This window comes from Pelodiscus sinensis, chromosome 4, assembly GCF_052426305.1.
Source record: "Pelodiscus sinensis isolate ZL-2025 chromosome 4, ASM5242630v1, whole genome shotgun sequence".
Taxonomy (NCBI): Eukaryota; Metazoa; Chordata; order Testudines; family Trionychidae; genus Pelodiscus; species Pelodiscus sinensis.
The window spans coordinates 55,883,090-55,900,955 of NC_143055.1; the positions used below are offsets into that span (position 1 = coordinate 55,883,090).

At 37.9% G+C, this 17,866-nt stretch overlaps 1 protein-coding gene across 6 annotated transcripts in view; it reads right to left on the bottom strand.

Annotated features, from left to right (window-relative positions):
* The window catches only part of MTUS1 (microtubule associated scaffold protein 1), a 192,158-nt gene that overhangs the window by 111,601 nt on the left and 62,691 nt on the right, over positions 1-17,866 (bottom strand). For 5 of the 6 annotated variants that reach the window (XM_075931164.2, XM_089777883.1, XM_075931167.2 and 2 more), the window contains one exon: positions 2,657-2,824. In XM_075931164.2, the coding sequence (XP_075787279.2) occupies positions 2,657-2,824 (168 nt within the window). The remainder of the gene's footprint in view (positions 1-2,656; positions 2,825-17,866) is intronic. The other variant, XM_075931169.2, reaches the window with a different exon arrangement.

Consider the following 17,866-nt stretch of genomic DNA (forward strand, 5'->3'; position numbering starts at 1 on the left):
CATGCTGGTTTATATTCTTATTGCTCAGTGTAAATTGCTGAGATCAGCATCTTACTGCTGAAATACTACACTTCACTCTATATCCTTTTCATGTAATTACTCCTATACAAAGGGAAAATAGCATTTGGAATTCATACTTGCAGTTGCAAGCATTTACCATTTATACATTTATGTTCTCCATTTTTAATTTACATCATAATACAATTTTGCATGCGCATACAATCACAATTGCAAAAAATTTTAGGGTGTGCAATTCTAATTTTTCAATCCTCTGCTACATTTAATTGTGCAAATACAAAAGTATATTATTTGCCTGAAAATTAAATATTATATACAGTTACATTATGGCAATTATGGCAAATTTTTCCACATACTTAGAGTTTCCTTCAGAGATAGAGAGTTATAAAACTAAAATGTTAATTAAACTCAAAGGCAGCATGTTACTATCACAGGAAACTTAACCCTCTAAAAGAATCCCAACAAAGGATTAAGTAGGCACTCACAGGAAGGTTATATTCCATGAAGTTACCTTTACAGAAAAATATCAACTAATCATCTTAAGTATAAAGCTGAACAAGGTGTCAGTTTCATGTTAAACAGAACTATATGATCATAGGTTTTACATTGCACTATGTTTACTGAAGAAGCATCCCACCTTGACCTTAGAATGTCCAATCTGATGAAGAATTTTAGATTTTACCAATTATGGTTTTATTTTCATGTCATTGTCTAATGATCCAAACACAATGAAAAATGCAGTACATACATTTAGAAAAAAATAAGTTGTACTGATTGTCTCTACAAGATGCTTCAAAAGTTAGTAAGAATTGCACTGCACAGAGGGAAAAAAATCATATGTAATCCAGATCTCATTACAATCATAAAAACACTGAAATCAAGATTTAGTCTCAGCATTTTCTGTCAATTTATTAACTTAAGTTAAAAGCATTATCCTAGGGAAACCAAAAACTTAAAAGCATTTAATTTGATACATTTTACCAATTTTACCAACTTTAATAAGAAACCAAACATGATTTTATTTAAAAAAAAAAAAAGACTAATGACCTACTTCTTTTCCCAGTAAACGTGGCTAACAAAGGAATAATAAAAAAGCTGTAAGATCCCACTACCAGCAAAGTCAATAAGGTAATATCATAGTGGCTTCCTGAAGCAGTCGGTGGTGTTAATGTAGAATTGATGAAAATATAAGGAGAAAAATCAGTTTCTGTGCAACTGCGGAGTCCTCCTGGTATAGTCATTTAAAAAGGATCAAAGCAAGCTTAAAGCCAGAAACACTGCAGCCATGTTCACCCTCTCATATTCCTCATGCTTGCTGTTAGTGAATTAGAGTGGAAAGAATTGTAAGCTTCAAGGCAGAGGACAAAAACAGATTAAACCAGCTAGCAAATCACGCTAAGAAAGAGTCATCAGTTTGGATGCCTAATCTGAAAGGAACACATCTCTTTGTTATGAAGCGATGAACCTTTCTTTGTTATGAGGAAGAGCACCAAGCGTTTACAACCTCCTTAGGTATTTCAGTCATAGTACTAAAATTGAACAGCACAAGTCAATATGGCTGTCAGGGCAACAGAACCAATATGATTATAGGAGAAATGTGTTGCAAATTTTTATACACAAAAACAAACACACACACTATTGCCTTTCAACACAAAGTAGGTTTTCATTTTCGAGGATAGAAAAATAGGAAGAACAAACATGACAATTCGGTGGAAATGAAATCTGTACTACAGATCATCTTCAATTCATGAACTTTTTCCTCCCGCCGCCCCCCCCCCCCCCAAGTAATTTAGCATAAAGGAATTTCTTTCCCCAAAGACAAAATAAGATAATTAAAAGTAAAAGGACATTTCAACCTACTCATTTAAATTTGAATAGCAGCTTTATTGTTAGAACTTCTTTCCCCATCAATGGGTTAATTTATGTTGTTTTTTGAATTTTGTTCATTCCATAACATTTCTTCAACTAATATGCAAGTGTTTTCATTAGTCTATCCATTGTTTAAGGCAACCAACAGTATCCAATTTAGACTGATGGTTTTACCAGCAATTGTTTTTATATTTAAACTGTACACCCAAATGTATAGATTATGTTTGCTTTAGTAAATTGAAACCGTATGTGTTGGAACTGTCAAACAAGAACGCCACTAAAAGTTTAAGTGTTACCTATATAGTATATTTCATTAAGAACATATCAGAACAACATATAATTATACTTCATCCAAAAAAAGGAGTAAAAAGGGGCTGTTCTACACTGTTCTAAGTTTTACCACGGGAAAATTCACAAGTCTCAAATATTCTGAATTTCTTATTATACCGTGTACAAAAAGCCCTTTCAAAGAAATCATCATGATCTGTAATGCCAGAAAGTTTTGCAATGCACCATGAGTGTAGGAAGTTGTTTTTGTAACAAGTTTGTTTTTTCTAAGTGATGCACGAAGTTTCAATACCCTTCAATTGAGAAGACAGATGTGCCTCTTAGGATGAAATGTGTAAAAAGGCAACATTTAAGAGCCAAAATAAGTAATCCTTAGCTAGGCAATAATCTCATTTCACATAATTTTTCCCCAGACAAGAAATGGATAATATGGTGTGGGGAACAATTGTTAACAGCAGAGAACTCTGACAATCATACTTACAATTATTACTACAAGTACTTTGCTCACTCTGGGTGCTATTGATTGAAGAGATGCTCGGTGTTCTCCGAATGGGCACTTTTGATTTAGTTAGTGATTTGCCAGAACTGGCCCATGATTCTAGAGATGTTTTCACAGATGCAGGCCTCCCTGTGGAAGAAGTTTCCACTCCTGTTAATTTTAGAGACACAGGTAGACTTTTAAAGTTACACTTACTGCTATTACAAATATAAGGTAAAGTCTGTCCCAAATAAGAACAGCATATAGTTATTACATATAAAATAATTTTAGGCCACATTCATCATTTAAAAAAAAAAGAAGAGTGCAGTAAATAAACAACATCTTAAAAATTTAAGTCTAAGATTTGACTTATTCTGCAAGACTGCTTTATTACTATGAGGAACTTAAGATTCAAAAAAAGTATCCAGTTTTATTTCTACACTGTGGAAAGAATGATGCCCAGCTTACACAGAAGCACTGATATGTGGAAGTGCCTGACTTGGGAAGGTCAAAATCCATCTTGCAAAAAGATATTTTTTGCATAGTTTACCATATGCTGTCCAACACAAGTAACAAAAGTTGAAAGTATTAAATGTATCTTCATTCTATCTAAAATAGGTTATGTAACTTTTAGATGATCTTTATTATAGAATTAGTTAACAAGGCAACTTCACTATTTAAGACAGAATTTCCAAGTGAGTATATCTGTAGTCAAAGGAACTTCCAGCTCCATTCAAGGAAAACTAACATCCATTAGGACTAAAATGAAGGGATGATGACTGCAGCAGAAGTTAGGCATCTTGTTCCCAGAATTTCAACTGAAAAAACATTCAATTAAAATTATCATTGGATAATTCCACTTGATATTTGATTTCAGGTTCAGAACTTTCCAAATCACCTCTTAAGTAACACAGCAAATACGGGTCATCTCTTTATGTAACTAAAGAATGAGAGAAAAAATTAAGTGCTATTTTAGAAGGGTAGATCTACAGGCATCTGATATGATACAAAAGGAATTCAGGAAGAGTTTTAGTTTCTATTGTAATCTCTTTTTAGATTCATTTTGCTTTAAGAAAATGACATGTTAAAAATTAGTGTCAATTAAAATAAAATAAAAAAGGACTTCCCCTTTCTCCTTATCCACCTAGCATGACTACATAATTCACATTAATATAATTTAAGAGACACACCAGATGGTTTAATTATATGGCAAATAAACTGTGTGTGTAACTTACTCCAGTTTATTCCATACTAGTTTTAGGCATGTCAAGAGTCCCCTCCACTTTTGAGTATAAGGGATTAAATGACTAACAAAATAAAAGATGTAAGATTTATACAAAGATAAAAAAAGCTTATGGCTGTCTCATGAAGTAGGACATTACCTTACAATTTAGGAAGGAAAAGCCTTCATTAATGTGTATTCATTTATGCTGAGATGCATCTATTTCAGCACCAGATGGTGCTGTAAGATTATGTCCATAAACTTCCAAGCAAAAAAGACTATCAGTTCACTAAGTGAATTTTGTTCATAGGTCATGCTGACCCTTTTAACACTCAACATTAAGGCTGTGTCTAAACAACATCCCTTTTTCCCCTCCCCCCCCACAAAAGGGATGTAAATTAGACACTTCAAAATTCCAAATCAAGCCAGAATTTAAATTTCCCACACTTCATTTGCATAATGGTGGATGCAGTTTTTTTTTCCAAAAGGGGGATTTTCAAAAGAAAAAGAGCTGTTTAGACGGGGACAGACTGAAATACAACTCTTTTCCGAAAGATTCTCTACTCCTGTAAAGATGAGTAAAGGATTTTTCAAAAAAGGGTTTTATTTTTTATCGATCCCCATCTAAACAGCCATTTCTTTTTAAAACCCCGTTTTGAAAAAAAATCCCAGCCACCATTATGCAAATGAAGTGCAGGAAATTTAAATCCCGGCTTCATTTGAAATATCAAAGTGTCTAATTTACATCCCTTTTTCGAGAAAAGGGATGTTGTTTGACGCAGCCTAAGTGTACATCAAGTAATTTATTGGTTTACTAGTGAACTAAACAAAAGAGCAGTTATAAAAAAGCACTTAATACATGCAAGTTACAAATGTGCAACAGGACCTCTAAATCACTGTAATCATTAATATTCATTGCAGATTACTGAATTTTGCAAATTAGATGAGTGACGTAAGTATCAGAAAATCAATGCTTTACCAAATGTTATTTAACTACTTATTTTAACATGCTAAGTGTACATTTAAAGAATAACTGACTCAAACAAGATCTCTCTAAACCACTCTAGTTTTACATCTGAGACCCCCCCCAGTAAAGAGCTGGGTTTATGAGATTTTTTCATTTGCAGGTTACTGCAGTTAGGTAATGAAGCACTTAAGCAAGCATAGAAACATTTAGTATCCATTCTTGAGCATTTAGCTCTTGTGGAGGTTTGCATGATGCCAGAAACCAATTTTTGGTGCATCTTGTGAGTGGTGTAAATGATAACCAATTAAGCTAAACAGATTCCAAACTGAGAAAATATCAAGCCACAAAGTGACCTCTCCCACCTGTTTGAATAGTGCAAAGAATAATTTTTACTTGACAAAATGACTTCCTCTCATTGATCTAATAAATTAATGACATCTCTTCCATTAGACTCTTGGCAAAGTAGGAATACTATAGAACTTATGGAATCCACTGTTATAGAAACAGCATAAGCTGAATGTACAATATTTTCATGTTGGCAGGAATCTGTATTTGTTAAGTTAGAGATGCATACAAGATAGCTATTTAACAAGGATGGAGTGCCTGCCAGGCACAGAGATGTTATTGAGTTTTGTCTTTTATTTTTCAAAGATAAAAGGAAAAAGCCCACTGATTCTATAAACTTCCTCTCAAGAGGCTTGGAAGCTGAATGAGAGACTTCCAGGGACCCTGATTGAACAGCACATCCTGAACTTAACATGTGCAAGTATCTCCAGACATCTTTGTTTTCAAAGCTCAGACAATGGTCTTGAGACTGCAGCTAATTTAAAATGTAAGTCTTTTTGAGAAGGACTGTTCTATGGTGCTGAGGTCCCAGCTCTGGAAACATCAAGTACAGGTCATGTTCATAGGTGACGCATGTTATTTTCTGCCTCCCCAGAGGTCAGGCCTTTCTTGGGAAAAATATTCATATGAGCGACTAATGAACACCTAACTAAAGTTTTAGAAAACATAATTTGGGAAGGAAATGTCCAAGTAGCCGTTAAGTAGCTAGTTCCAAGAATAAACCATGAAAACCAGATACCACAATTCCTCTAATTTACAAACAGAACACTTGAATGACAAACGCAAAGAAAAAACTTAATTAGATCTCAAAATATTTCCTCAACTATTTCTTACACTCTTGGATGTGGTTAATTCAGCCATTTCATCTTGTGGTTAAAAAAATATTAACCAATGGAAAACTTCCTCCAGGCCTGGTCTACAGTAGACCAGAAAGGTTGGCTTAACGTATGCAACTCCAGCTATGTAGAACGCATACCTGGAGTTGGTTTAGTTTAGCCAACCTTGCTGGCATCCACACTGCGGGAAGCCAATAGAAGCAAACACTCCTGTCAGCTTCCCTTACTCCTTGAAAAAAATAGAAGTATCAGATGACGGCGGGAGCAGCCCTCTGTGTTCAATTTAGTAGATCTAGAACAGATCTCTAAATCAAACACCAGAAAATAGACTCTGGAGCAATCATCTTTCGAGAAGTATAGACGTGCCCCCAGAGAGGGGGAAAAATAGTATTTGGTACAAAGTATAAGATGGAGTCATCAGACCTTTGTTTTATTCCCAGCTCTGCCTCATATTTCTATAGGAAACTAAGTCAGGCATATCACCTGTAATTCAGTTTTCCATCTGTAGAATAATTGCTTAACTTCCAGGAGCATTCTGAGTTCTTAGATGGAAGACTATTAATGCAAATTATTTCCTCAATCATAACTAATCTCTTGCTCAGTATTTTTAGGGCACCTGTTTTATTCCTCTGACCTGGAGAATTATCTCAAGTTGACATTAATTTATTGAAATTTTCATTAAAATCCTAGTGTATGTCCAGGAAGTGCTACATGTGTATTCTGAGTTTAATGGCATGAGTGCTTATATGCCCACTCTCTTATGCTGGTAGCAGAAACACCTCCCAGCCATTTATAGTTTATCCTCAGAAGACCACTTCTAAGCGATATCTCCAATGGGAACAAATGCACTTATGTGCTACCTTAAGTTCAAAAAGGAAGTCTGTGACAACTACCAATTGAATCCAAGTCTCCCACACTTAATACACATCACAGTTCCCTCACTTTACTATATTACAACAGCGTCCCACATATGTCCTGAAGCTTCTCAGTCTGAAAGAGACAGGATCCTTGCCCCGGGAGTTAAACCAATTTCAGATATGACGTGAAGTGGAGGAACAAAAGGAAGGAATCTCATAAGATAAATTAGCAAAGTCTAGTGCACCGCATGAGTGAGTGGTTTTATTAAAATGAGAACTCTATATAGAATTAAGTAGAAGGTTTAATTGACAAGTTTCCTGTAGAAATAATGAAGTGACATTTTGAGAGATATTTAAGAAGGAAGCTACAGGTAAGCAGCTTTACAAACTAGATTAGAAACACCGTGTTGCCTAGATGGGGAGCAGTGTAGAAAAAAAGTCTCAAGACTAGTGGGAGGGAAACAAGCAGATATGGAATACAAGCTAGTACCACTGGAATAACAGCCAGATATATAACGGCCAGGTATACAATAAACAGTGTTATAAAGAATAAAAGCAGACATTCTTCCTGCCAGCACAATAGACTTAAATCAATCATTTATTCTATTTACTGTAGTGAAGAGCAAGAAGAACTGCATTCTTCTCTTCTGAAGTAATGAGTTGGCTACTGCATAGAAATGAAAGAAAAATATATCATTATGTAATAACTACAGTGTTTAGTAGGTTAGAAGTACCTCACATACCAAGATGAAAATTTTTCAAGCCTTCTGAAGCTCATACTTCAGGACCAAACCCCCAAAAAAAACTCAACCTCACTTTTGAATCCTGAGAATATCTTCATGGGCTAACACAACTTTAAAGGTTTCTGATGCTAGCATTTGAACTTCCTGAGCTACGCAAGTCATACCAGGAAATATTCTTAGGCTTAAAAAAAAAAAAAAAAAATCAAGCACTCAGATCTTAGATTGTCTCACTAGATCCAGGACTCCGTCTTCCAAAGAAATCTAAACATATCCTCTGTAAAAACTACACTATCCCAGCCCATGATAGAGCTAAGTACCAACATATTTACAGTCCAAGATGATGAGTCCTGTGTTTACAATTCTGGTTTTCATACTTCACTATCAACTGAATAGTAGATTCCAGTTTTGAGGATAAAGCATCATTTACCCAAGCCATATTAAAATATTTCAGGTGTAAAACTTATTTTGAAAGTTTCACACAATTCATGAAGACGTACGACATACAGGGAATACAAGCCTCAAGGCTTTTCCAGGTTGGAAATTTGGGTAGATTTCTTTGGGCACAAAGGAAGATGGTTGGGAAAGTTGGGAAAGTTCCTTTTAGAACTGCAGAGAGAAACTCAACAACTTTTAAATTTGGTAGGTTTTATACTCTTTGATTATGTTTTGGGAATCCTGGATTATGTTTTTATTCAAATGTAAAAAGTAGTTAAACTTGTTAAATATTTAACAGGATATTTTGAATTTTAAAACTAGAAGCATTTTGTTGGGTCTCTAATCTAGAAGGTAGTTCTGGCCATTGTAAGATGGATACAGCCCTTGACTGCGTTTTCTAATACAGGACATTTTCAGCAGATGTAAAATGTACTAAGTAAATCATGGGAAAAGATGTACAAAGGCATTGTTCCCAGAAGACTTCTTTTTAAATCTTTTCGTAACATTATGTAGTTGCTTTGATATGCACTATAAAAACAGAGGATAAATATATTTCAGAAAGCTAGTTGAGTGTTCTGATGATTATTCTGTGAATTCTAGTACAGATCAAGTACTGCTGTACTATATTTAAAAAGGACCTCACACAAATTTAAATGTTTTAAAAATCCACATGAATGGATGAGGTGCTACACATATTTTTAAGTCTTACCAGGTATTTATTTTTTAAAATCTCTCTCCTGCATTTGTGGGTCTCAGACTAGAGAGGGGAATGGGTTAAACTATCATTTCATAAACACAAAACAAAAAATGCAGACAAGCTTTTTGTTATGACAGTGTTGGGCATAGGCAGCAGGTATCATGGGATGGCGGTGCCTTCCCAAGTAAGCTGTGCACGGCTTGCTCATGCTCTGCCCCCCAGACACCCTCCTGTTTCTCAGACTGCTGTGAGGGATTTCTCCTGGTGGCTGGGTTCAGAAATTGGGGAGGGGACTACGCCACCTGTTAACTTCCCCCTCCCCCAGTGCTCCAGGGCAGTGGAGCGAGGGGATGGGGTTTCAGGGAGAAGGGGTGACCCAAAACAGGGACTAGCCTCTCTAAGTCCAGGGTTCATTGTCCAAATAATGGCGTTGAATTCTCAGAGAAGTGAGTTAGAACATAACATAAGAATGGCTGTACTGGATCAGACCAAAGGTCCATCCAGCCCAGTATCCTGTCTGCTGACAGTGACCAATGCCAGGTGTCCCAGAGGGAGTGAACCGAACATGTAACGATGAAACATTTGGTTGTTGCTGTCTCTAAGTACTTTTCTTTACATAGGGATGGTCTCCTAGGGCAATGGTTCTCAACTACAAATGTGGGTACAGATTATATAAAAAGCACTAGCGAAGTCGGCACAAATCAATATTTCATAAATTACTTGTTTATTGTGCTCTATATACTGGACACCACAAGTACGATATTTACATTCCAATTTATATTATAATATGATAAAAAGCAGCAAGCAAGCAAATTTTCACTCAGTGTATTGTAAGGCTTTTATTTGCCAGATTTTGTTAAGTAAGCAGTTTTCAGACTAAGTGAAACTTGGGACATGCAAGACAAATCAGACTCCTGAAAGCAGTACAATAGTTTGGAATGGTTAAAAGACACCAACTGAGGGGTATTAGGACTTGGGGCCAAAACCTCATTCCATATGCAAGGTGGTTTTCAGTAGACTAGTTCCAGTCATTATGAAAGCATTCCTCCTGGACACAGATTTAAGATTCAGTAGCAGCTCATGCCAAAGTATTGTGGAGCTGTAAGCAGCAGCTTGTAAATACAATCCCCATTCTCCTACAAGGTTACTGTTTTCAAAATACAACCAGTGCACTGTCACGAGTGTTACGTGGCAATGTTTGTTAAGCAAGAAAGCAAACAGTTTCACTATTCCCTGTCCATTAGCTCCTCTTCCAGAATGGACACAAGAAAGAGCATGAGAAGAGGATTATTTTTCTCTGCTACTCCCTTATTGTTCACTTACAGCTCCTCCCTTGATTTCAGAATATTTTACTATTTCCTTCTATACTGCACAGCATCAATTCATTCACAAGTGACAGTTACTCTCTGCCCAGAATCTTCCAAAGCCTTTTTTTTTTTAAACAAAAAAAGACATCACGCTTGGAGCCACCCCATAGATACAGCTGTACTGGGTCCACACGGAAACAGAAAAATTCTGCCAACTAGGGATGTAATAATGCTCTTAAAAAGTAACTGGGTAACTGCTAAAGATCACAGTGGTTACACATGCTGTGGGCTCTTCACTATAAAGTTTTATATTGCAGAGCCCTTAGCGAAGCTTCCCTGGGAGAGGGGCCAGTGCTCCTGCCAGTCCCACTTTTGGGAAGGCAGCTTCGCTGCAGGTACTGCAGCTCTCTCCCTGGGAGCAGAATCAGCCAGCATGTCACCTGCAGCAGGGGGCTGGCTGGGCCTGCCACAGACGGGCTGCTCTGACAGGCCCTGAAGGGCTAAAGCAGCCCCCTGCCTGGGATGGGCGAGAAGCTGTTCCAGCCTCTACCAGTTAACTGGAACCAGTAAATTGGCTAACCTTTTATTTCCCTATTGTCAATAAACCTATGCTTTGCTTATGTGGGACTGAACTGAAATAGTCCTACACAGGATTCCTCTCTCAGCTGTGTTAGTCTTTTCCCTGCAGTCTGTTGCAGGGCCAGAAGTATACTCCTAAGATAATTCTCCAAAAAAAAAAAAAAAACCCACCTGCCCACAATATTTTAAATTTCAGAAAATTGTATTTATCAGATAAATATGGTGACTCCAGCATGGCCATGGGGGGCTGAATGGAGGCAGGAAATTACACTGCAGCTCCTGCCCAGGGCACAGACTCTGTCGTTAGGATGCATCTGATCCCTATGGGGAGAAGTTTCATGTGGGGCAATCTGGGTGCGGGTAGCTCAGTGGGGATAGGATGGTTGTAGTGGAGGATATCTGGGTGCACGGGCATGTTGGAAGGGGTTCTGAGTGCAGGGATAACAGGACTCTGCAGGTGGGTGGAGTGTGGGGCTAGGCAGAAAGATCTGAGGGAATCCAAAGCACAGAGGTTGGGCAGTGGAGCAGCTCCCCATGCAGTGACTCCTCACCCCAGAGCTGAAGCGCAATGGGAGCAGGAAGCAGTTGTGGGTACAGAGCTTCCGCAAGCCTGAGGAGATCCGAGGGATAAGTCTGACCTAGCTCCAGCCATTCCACCCAGTGGATAATGAAAATCCCCTCTTTTCCAACCCCCCAGCCAAGCTGGGACTAGCAACTGAGCCTGGCACAATGTAGGAGCCACAGGCTGAGGTGGCCCCAGTACTGTTCTTGCCTTCCCCAGGTTATTCATCTCTTTGCCAAGGCACCCACAACACTGCTGCGAAAAGATGCTTGACCTCTCTTGACTTTCTGATAGGAATACAAAGGAAAGCTACATTTTTCTGCAGGGAAGCAAAGCAATCTGCTGGAGACATGAATACTACATGTGCACAGGGGCACCAAGTCCCGCAAGGAGGACTGGTAGCAGCCAGATTTGTGTCAACGTCCAGAAGGTTGTCTCCAGTTCCACCATGTGGCAACATGTGTTACTGTAGCAAACCTGCCTAGTCCACTTCTGTCAACAGGCAGGTTTGCTTCATATTCCAATTTCATATTCCAGGACCTTCATATTCCAATTTCACATCAGATTCCTGCTTCTGTCACCATCATCTCACCCAGTTTAAGCTTTGGACTCCACACCATAATCCTGCACAATCTTTGGTGCGGGGTCAAGAAGGCTTCTGAATATCAGCAGTTCTACACTACAGCCTGGTGATTTTCAGGTTTTTGCTATGCAGCTGGGCAAGTTGCACAGCTTTGCGATTTGAATAAACTCATGTGGTGACAACACGTACAGCCAGCAATCAGCCCACTGATGCACAGATGTGACTTATTTACAAGACAACTTTTTCCTGCAAATGTCATATGATAAATTTAAGCTCATACTAACTTACCAAGAACAGACAAAAAAAGCAGCCTCCCCTGGTGGATAAATCTCTGAACATTTCCATATAACCATGTATCATTCTCATATAACTTTGCATTAAGAGAAACTTTGTAAGTCCTTTTATATAGATATAGATATAAAGAGATATATAAATATAGATATAGATATCTTGTCCTTTTAGATATATCTTTATTTTAAGCGTTCTTATAGAATCCCTTGTATTAAGAGTAACTTAGTATCCAGTCTTTTCCATAGAAACTTTGTATCAAGCCCTTTATGTCATCGATCTCAGGAACAGTTAAGGTAAAGAAAAATGTCTTTCTAGGAGTAGAATAGATCTCTCCACTTTCATGGATTGTCCTACTGAAATGAATGAGGTGTAAATGGAGAAGCCTTGAAAGGTGATCATCTCCAGCAGCAGTTGCAAGGATGGAGAGGGGCTGGGAGCCAGATCCAAAGACAAGACTTGTCAAGTGAGCTCATTGAAAATAAGATTGGACATATAGGCCTTGGGAGTCAAGCAGCAAGTGCCTGAAGGAACCTCTTTGAAGCAGCACTAAAAAAAAGGTGTCACAAATATTTCACTGCATATGTAAATGATGACTAACGGGCTGCATGAGAGGCATAAATAGGCGTCATCTTGCAGAGGGATCCCGGGTTTTCATTTTGTCAACATCAGAGCATCGATCCGGATCTGCAGAAGCTCGACTCCACTCCTCCCCCATCCAACTCACCTGGCCAGTGTAGTTAGGGGGAGCAACTATTGGTAACAACAAGATGGAGTGCACTTGTGTGGAGAAAGTGCATGAGTGTAATGTATCATATGCATAAGACAAAGTTTTGATTGATGTATGTATGTTCAATAAATGTGGAGTGTTGCCTTATCCCCCTGAAAAAGATCCCGGGTGCTTCTTTTAAGCACATCATCGTAACACTATTATAACATGTGGGCTTTTAAATGATAAGAACTGTAGAGAGACCAATGGAAAGCAGGAGCATCCCTTTAAGTGACCAGATTCAGTTGTGCTTTTTCCTATTGTTGTCCAAACCCACAAGAACGTCTGTCTTAAGGTCTTTTGTGCCTCTGCACGCACACCACCCTCTTTCCAAGCTTCCCCTCCCATATAGGAGGAGGGGAAAAGATAATTGGCCTATCAGGAGATTCTACTCCAAAGCAAATCTAATTGCCAGGGCTTCTTTGCATTATCAAGACTTTATAAAGATTTTTTTTCTTGAAGCCAGAAAACCCATCCAAATTCTCAAAGATAGCCAGCTATTCACATTGCTAGTTTTTAGTAACATTTTCTTTATCTATGGGATTGGAGCCTGCAGGTAGCATGTTATATTGTGTATCGGTAAAATATGTAAAGTTGTAAAATCTGTTTTAGCAGAACACGTGGCCACTGACCAGCATGAGGAAAAAGCATACACTGTTGCAGTTTCTCCCCTTATTAGTTCAGGAAGAGACAAAAAGGGTTACCAGTTTGTTCTGCTCAAAGAAAATATTCAACAAAATTCAGTGCTAATGAGTACAGTTAAGGAACGGTATGAAAATATTCCAACAAGTCTTCACAAGTTATGATCTAGTACCAAGAAATTGCCCTGCAGGAATTGGTACACACCTCACTCCGAGAGAAAAAGTTATTTCATGGGTGTAGACATTTCAAATACTACTGATATTTGTACTGTTGAAGCCAGTTTCTACAAACTGTGTTACAAACATGCAGCCTGTTTCCAGTGCAATGCATTAAAACCAAAATCATGGTCTGAAGGAAAAAACCCAGAGTAGATTTAGTAACTCTATGGTGCAGTTTGTCAATCCCCCCCCAAAAATGAAACTGCATAGATTGAAGGACTTCCCCCTTTGGAAGCTGGACATCTGGGTATATTTCTAACAACAGTATTTAGAATGAAGGAATAAAGTTATCAATCAGGTTTAGCCTAGGGACTGCATTAAATATCAGATCTCAAGAGTCCTTAGCAAAAAGAAAATAATTTGGTAAATTAGAACTCCTATCAAGCAGAGTTTTACTGAGTGACCTGCTTTAGCTTTAAGAATTTGACACATACAAGAAACAAAGCAATTTTACAAGTAAAAGTTAATGAATAGTGTTCCCCCTGATAACAGCAAACTAAATATTCTAACTGGACATGCCATCTGAAATTTTACATGACTGAATAACAATAGTAGTTATAAGTTATCCATTAACACATGAAAGCAGAGAACACTCTGACAGGCTCCAAGAAACCAAAGGACTTCACACTATGTATTCAAACCAAAGACAACACCTTCTGTAATACATAACCAGTGAAGTTTCTTCCTCCACTTACATTATATTGATATTAGGCTGAACATTATACTGATATTAGGCTGAACTATCAAAATGTTTCTCAAGTCTGATTTCCTGGACAACTCTGTGTCCAAATGATGCACTGGCTTATTCAGAGAGATGCAAGGCCAGAAATTTGTGTGAACACAGAGCTCCAGAGAGCTACCCAGCAAAGTATTACTATGGAGGGTTACCTAAAAAGGGATTACTCGAAGGGAACAGATTTGGCTGGACTAGCAAAATCACGACACTTGTAAATTGTCCAGAAATACATCTTTGAAGAACTGACAGAAAGGCTCCAAGTCCCTTGCAAGGGAACGCAAAGGACAAAAACTGGCATCTAAATTTTTCATACACAGGTAGAAAACATTGATTAAAACTTTGTGCCTTACTTTAGGGCAGAATTTAGGGAAAGAAGTATCTTGATTATATATGGAAGAGGAAGCCATGCTAATTGAAAACTCTAACAAGTGCTGAAAACTGTGAAAAGGGGGTGTAAGTTCCTCCATCACAAAGAATGAGGTGACTGCTTCCAGGAATGCCACTCATAAGGGAAGCATATATAGGGCACCAAAAACAAAACAAAACAAAACAAAAAAAAGAGGGCAAATTTGAGTATAATGCTTTTACTCACTAAGCAACATCTCAAATAGGTTCTTAAAGGATATATCCCAGTCAAAGAGGTATGAACCCCCCCTACACATGAAACCCCTAGTTGCACCTCTAGATTTAATGCCCTTGACGTGGAAACCCAATAATAACTGTATCAGAAAGCCTAGCCTTGGAGTGACTGGCAAGTTCCATACCATTCCTCAGGAGCAACCAAAGTTCCATGGTAAGGTATGTTGGTGTTTACGGGAATTCAATAGAGTATAACAGGTCTCCACAGAAAACACTTCATGAAATTTCTTCCACAAACCCATCCATACAACAGCACCACTGTGTATGGGATGAAGATGGATCTTTAAAGGAGGAGACTCCACCTCCAAAAAAAAAAAAAGTTACAGGATGTGCATGCATCATCTGGCATTGATCTTTCTGTTTTTGGATTGTCCAAGTCAGATTCTAGCAGGAGAGCATATGCAAGTGTTTGTGAAGGATGCAGATATATGGACCCTCTCAGCTAGGCTCCATGAAAACACACTTTATAACAGAGTACCTGGGAAGTGTGTTAGCTTTTTTTAATGCTTAGTAAAACCCTGCCTAGTTCCAAATGAGGCAGAGCTACCTCTTAAAAAAAAAAAAAAAAAAAAAACACACACTGTAGAAAAAGTTCTATTCAGAGACTCAACACAAGAGGTAAATTAAACATTGTTCACTGCACATGGTTTTCTTGGCTCCAGTCATTCCAGCTCTTCACTGTATGATTCTTTGAAAGAAGATTGGCCTGTGTGGTTAAAAGGGGACGTATATTTAAACTTTGTAGTAGAGATTGGTTTCCATTCTGCTTTACCAGCAGTGCACAAGGACAATGGAAACTCGTTTCAATTAGACAAGCCATTCTTTGTACAATAAATGGCATACATTCAGTGATCTAAGACTGCCTTGTACTGTAACAGCCTGGTTTCTGTTCTAGTTTCAACTACTGAAACTTTTCTAAATTACTCATTCATGGATAATGTTAAAGATCAATTAAAGAAGTCTCTCATTTATGAACGAACAACGGTGTCAATATTTTAATTGTCACCAGAAGCTCTCTTGAAATGCATTTCTAATACAGCTCTTTTAAAAATATTCACTATTTTATAGGAAACCTCTGAATAGATGCTAGATTTCATATTAATTTTTCTATTGTATCATTAGACTATGCTGCAGCTGATAAAAACCTTACTGTTTTCCTTAGGAAACAATGTACCATAATACTAGTAATGGAAATTCAGAAGTAAGCTCTATTCACTTGGACAGCTTTTCCTGAGAGGAGCTGTAAAGGATGATTTTAATCATGCCTCACCACACATAAGGGGAGCATTTTGTGTTTTTAAATCATAAATTGGGTGGGTAAGTTAGGCAAAACGCAAAGCAAGTTTTTCCAGATGAAGAGTTGGGTGTATGCTTTTCAAATTATAGTGTATTACCAGTTTAGTCATTTATGTTCAAACTAGCTTTTATATTATCACAACAAGCAAGATCATTTACTAGAACCTTCTGGACTTGTAGACAACTAGCTCAGTTTACAATACAACCAACAAGTCTGACTGGTCAACTGAGAGATTAATGGAATGGAAGCCGTGAAGATTCAGTCTGAGACTGAATGGCAATAGCTCAAGCACAAATCCCTCATTCTGTCAAGTCACCCAGTCTTTTTCCTTGCAAGGAGAGAATTGCATGCATATTCTAGTTTTGTTCAGTCTAAGCAATGGGGCTTTTATGAAATCCCTTGAGATGCACATGAAGACTTGCTGAGTAGTACCCCAAGTTCTGTTTTTCACACCTGTCAAATTATTTCAGTTTTATTTTAACTTAGCGAACACTCAAATCATAATGTTTTCCTCTTAATCGCTGCTGGAGTCCTGAATGGTGCAGGCCAAGCAGTGCTGAAGGGATGGCTGGGAGAGGCTAGCCCCAGCCCTACCCTTTCTGTTCAGTGCCTAGCTCAGCCTCTCCCCTGGTCTCGCCGACTTTGGACAGGGGGCTTGCAATTCTGTTGGCAGACTTGCTCAAAATACTGCTACATCCTTTTTTGTGCATTCATTACTAGAGAAGTTTCAAAAACATTTAATTGGAACTTGGCTAAATCAGATATATAGTTGGGATACCAATCTAGTGTAACCTTGAAAGTGTCATAAAAAAAGAAGAGCTTTTAAGCACCAGTGGTGCTGGAAGCTGGTGAGACCTAACTGGAGATGTACTTTGTAATCTAGTACTTTGTAATCCAGTTCTTCATTCTTCTAAAACCCTAATTAGGGACTGAAGAACCTATAACTCTTTGCAATAAATTCCTTTTATTAAAATGTCATGCATTCAAGGGAAAAATGAAAATACTGTACAACAGACTCAATCACAGGCCCTTGCGTGGGCTATCATAAAACCTCTGCCTCCTACTTAGAGTACAGAAGTCAGGAAAGAATTTACTTAGAATTAGAGACTCTGCTAGACTACCTGTTCAGGTCCACATTGTTGTTGACCTGATTTAAAGTGACTGTCCTTCCACATTTTTTCTGCAGCCCATGGAAACTAAGCCATTCTCTCAGCTTCAATGGACTATTATCTGCACAAGTAGCATTTTTATGATATTCCCCTGGGAGGAAATCAGATTAAACTAAATAAAAAAGGAACATGCAAAGTCATGATGCATGTTCAGATACTTCAAATGTTATTGCTTTAGCCATTGTGTGGATTACAACACCCTGGATTCAGATCCATCACATCTCTTCATTACCAATGTTATAAAACTAACCTATTGGAATAATGGTGCATTCAAGTTTAATGCCTTGTTTTTAAGGCGCTGATTACCTTAAAAATATTCTCT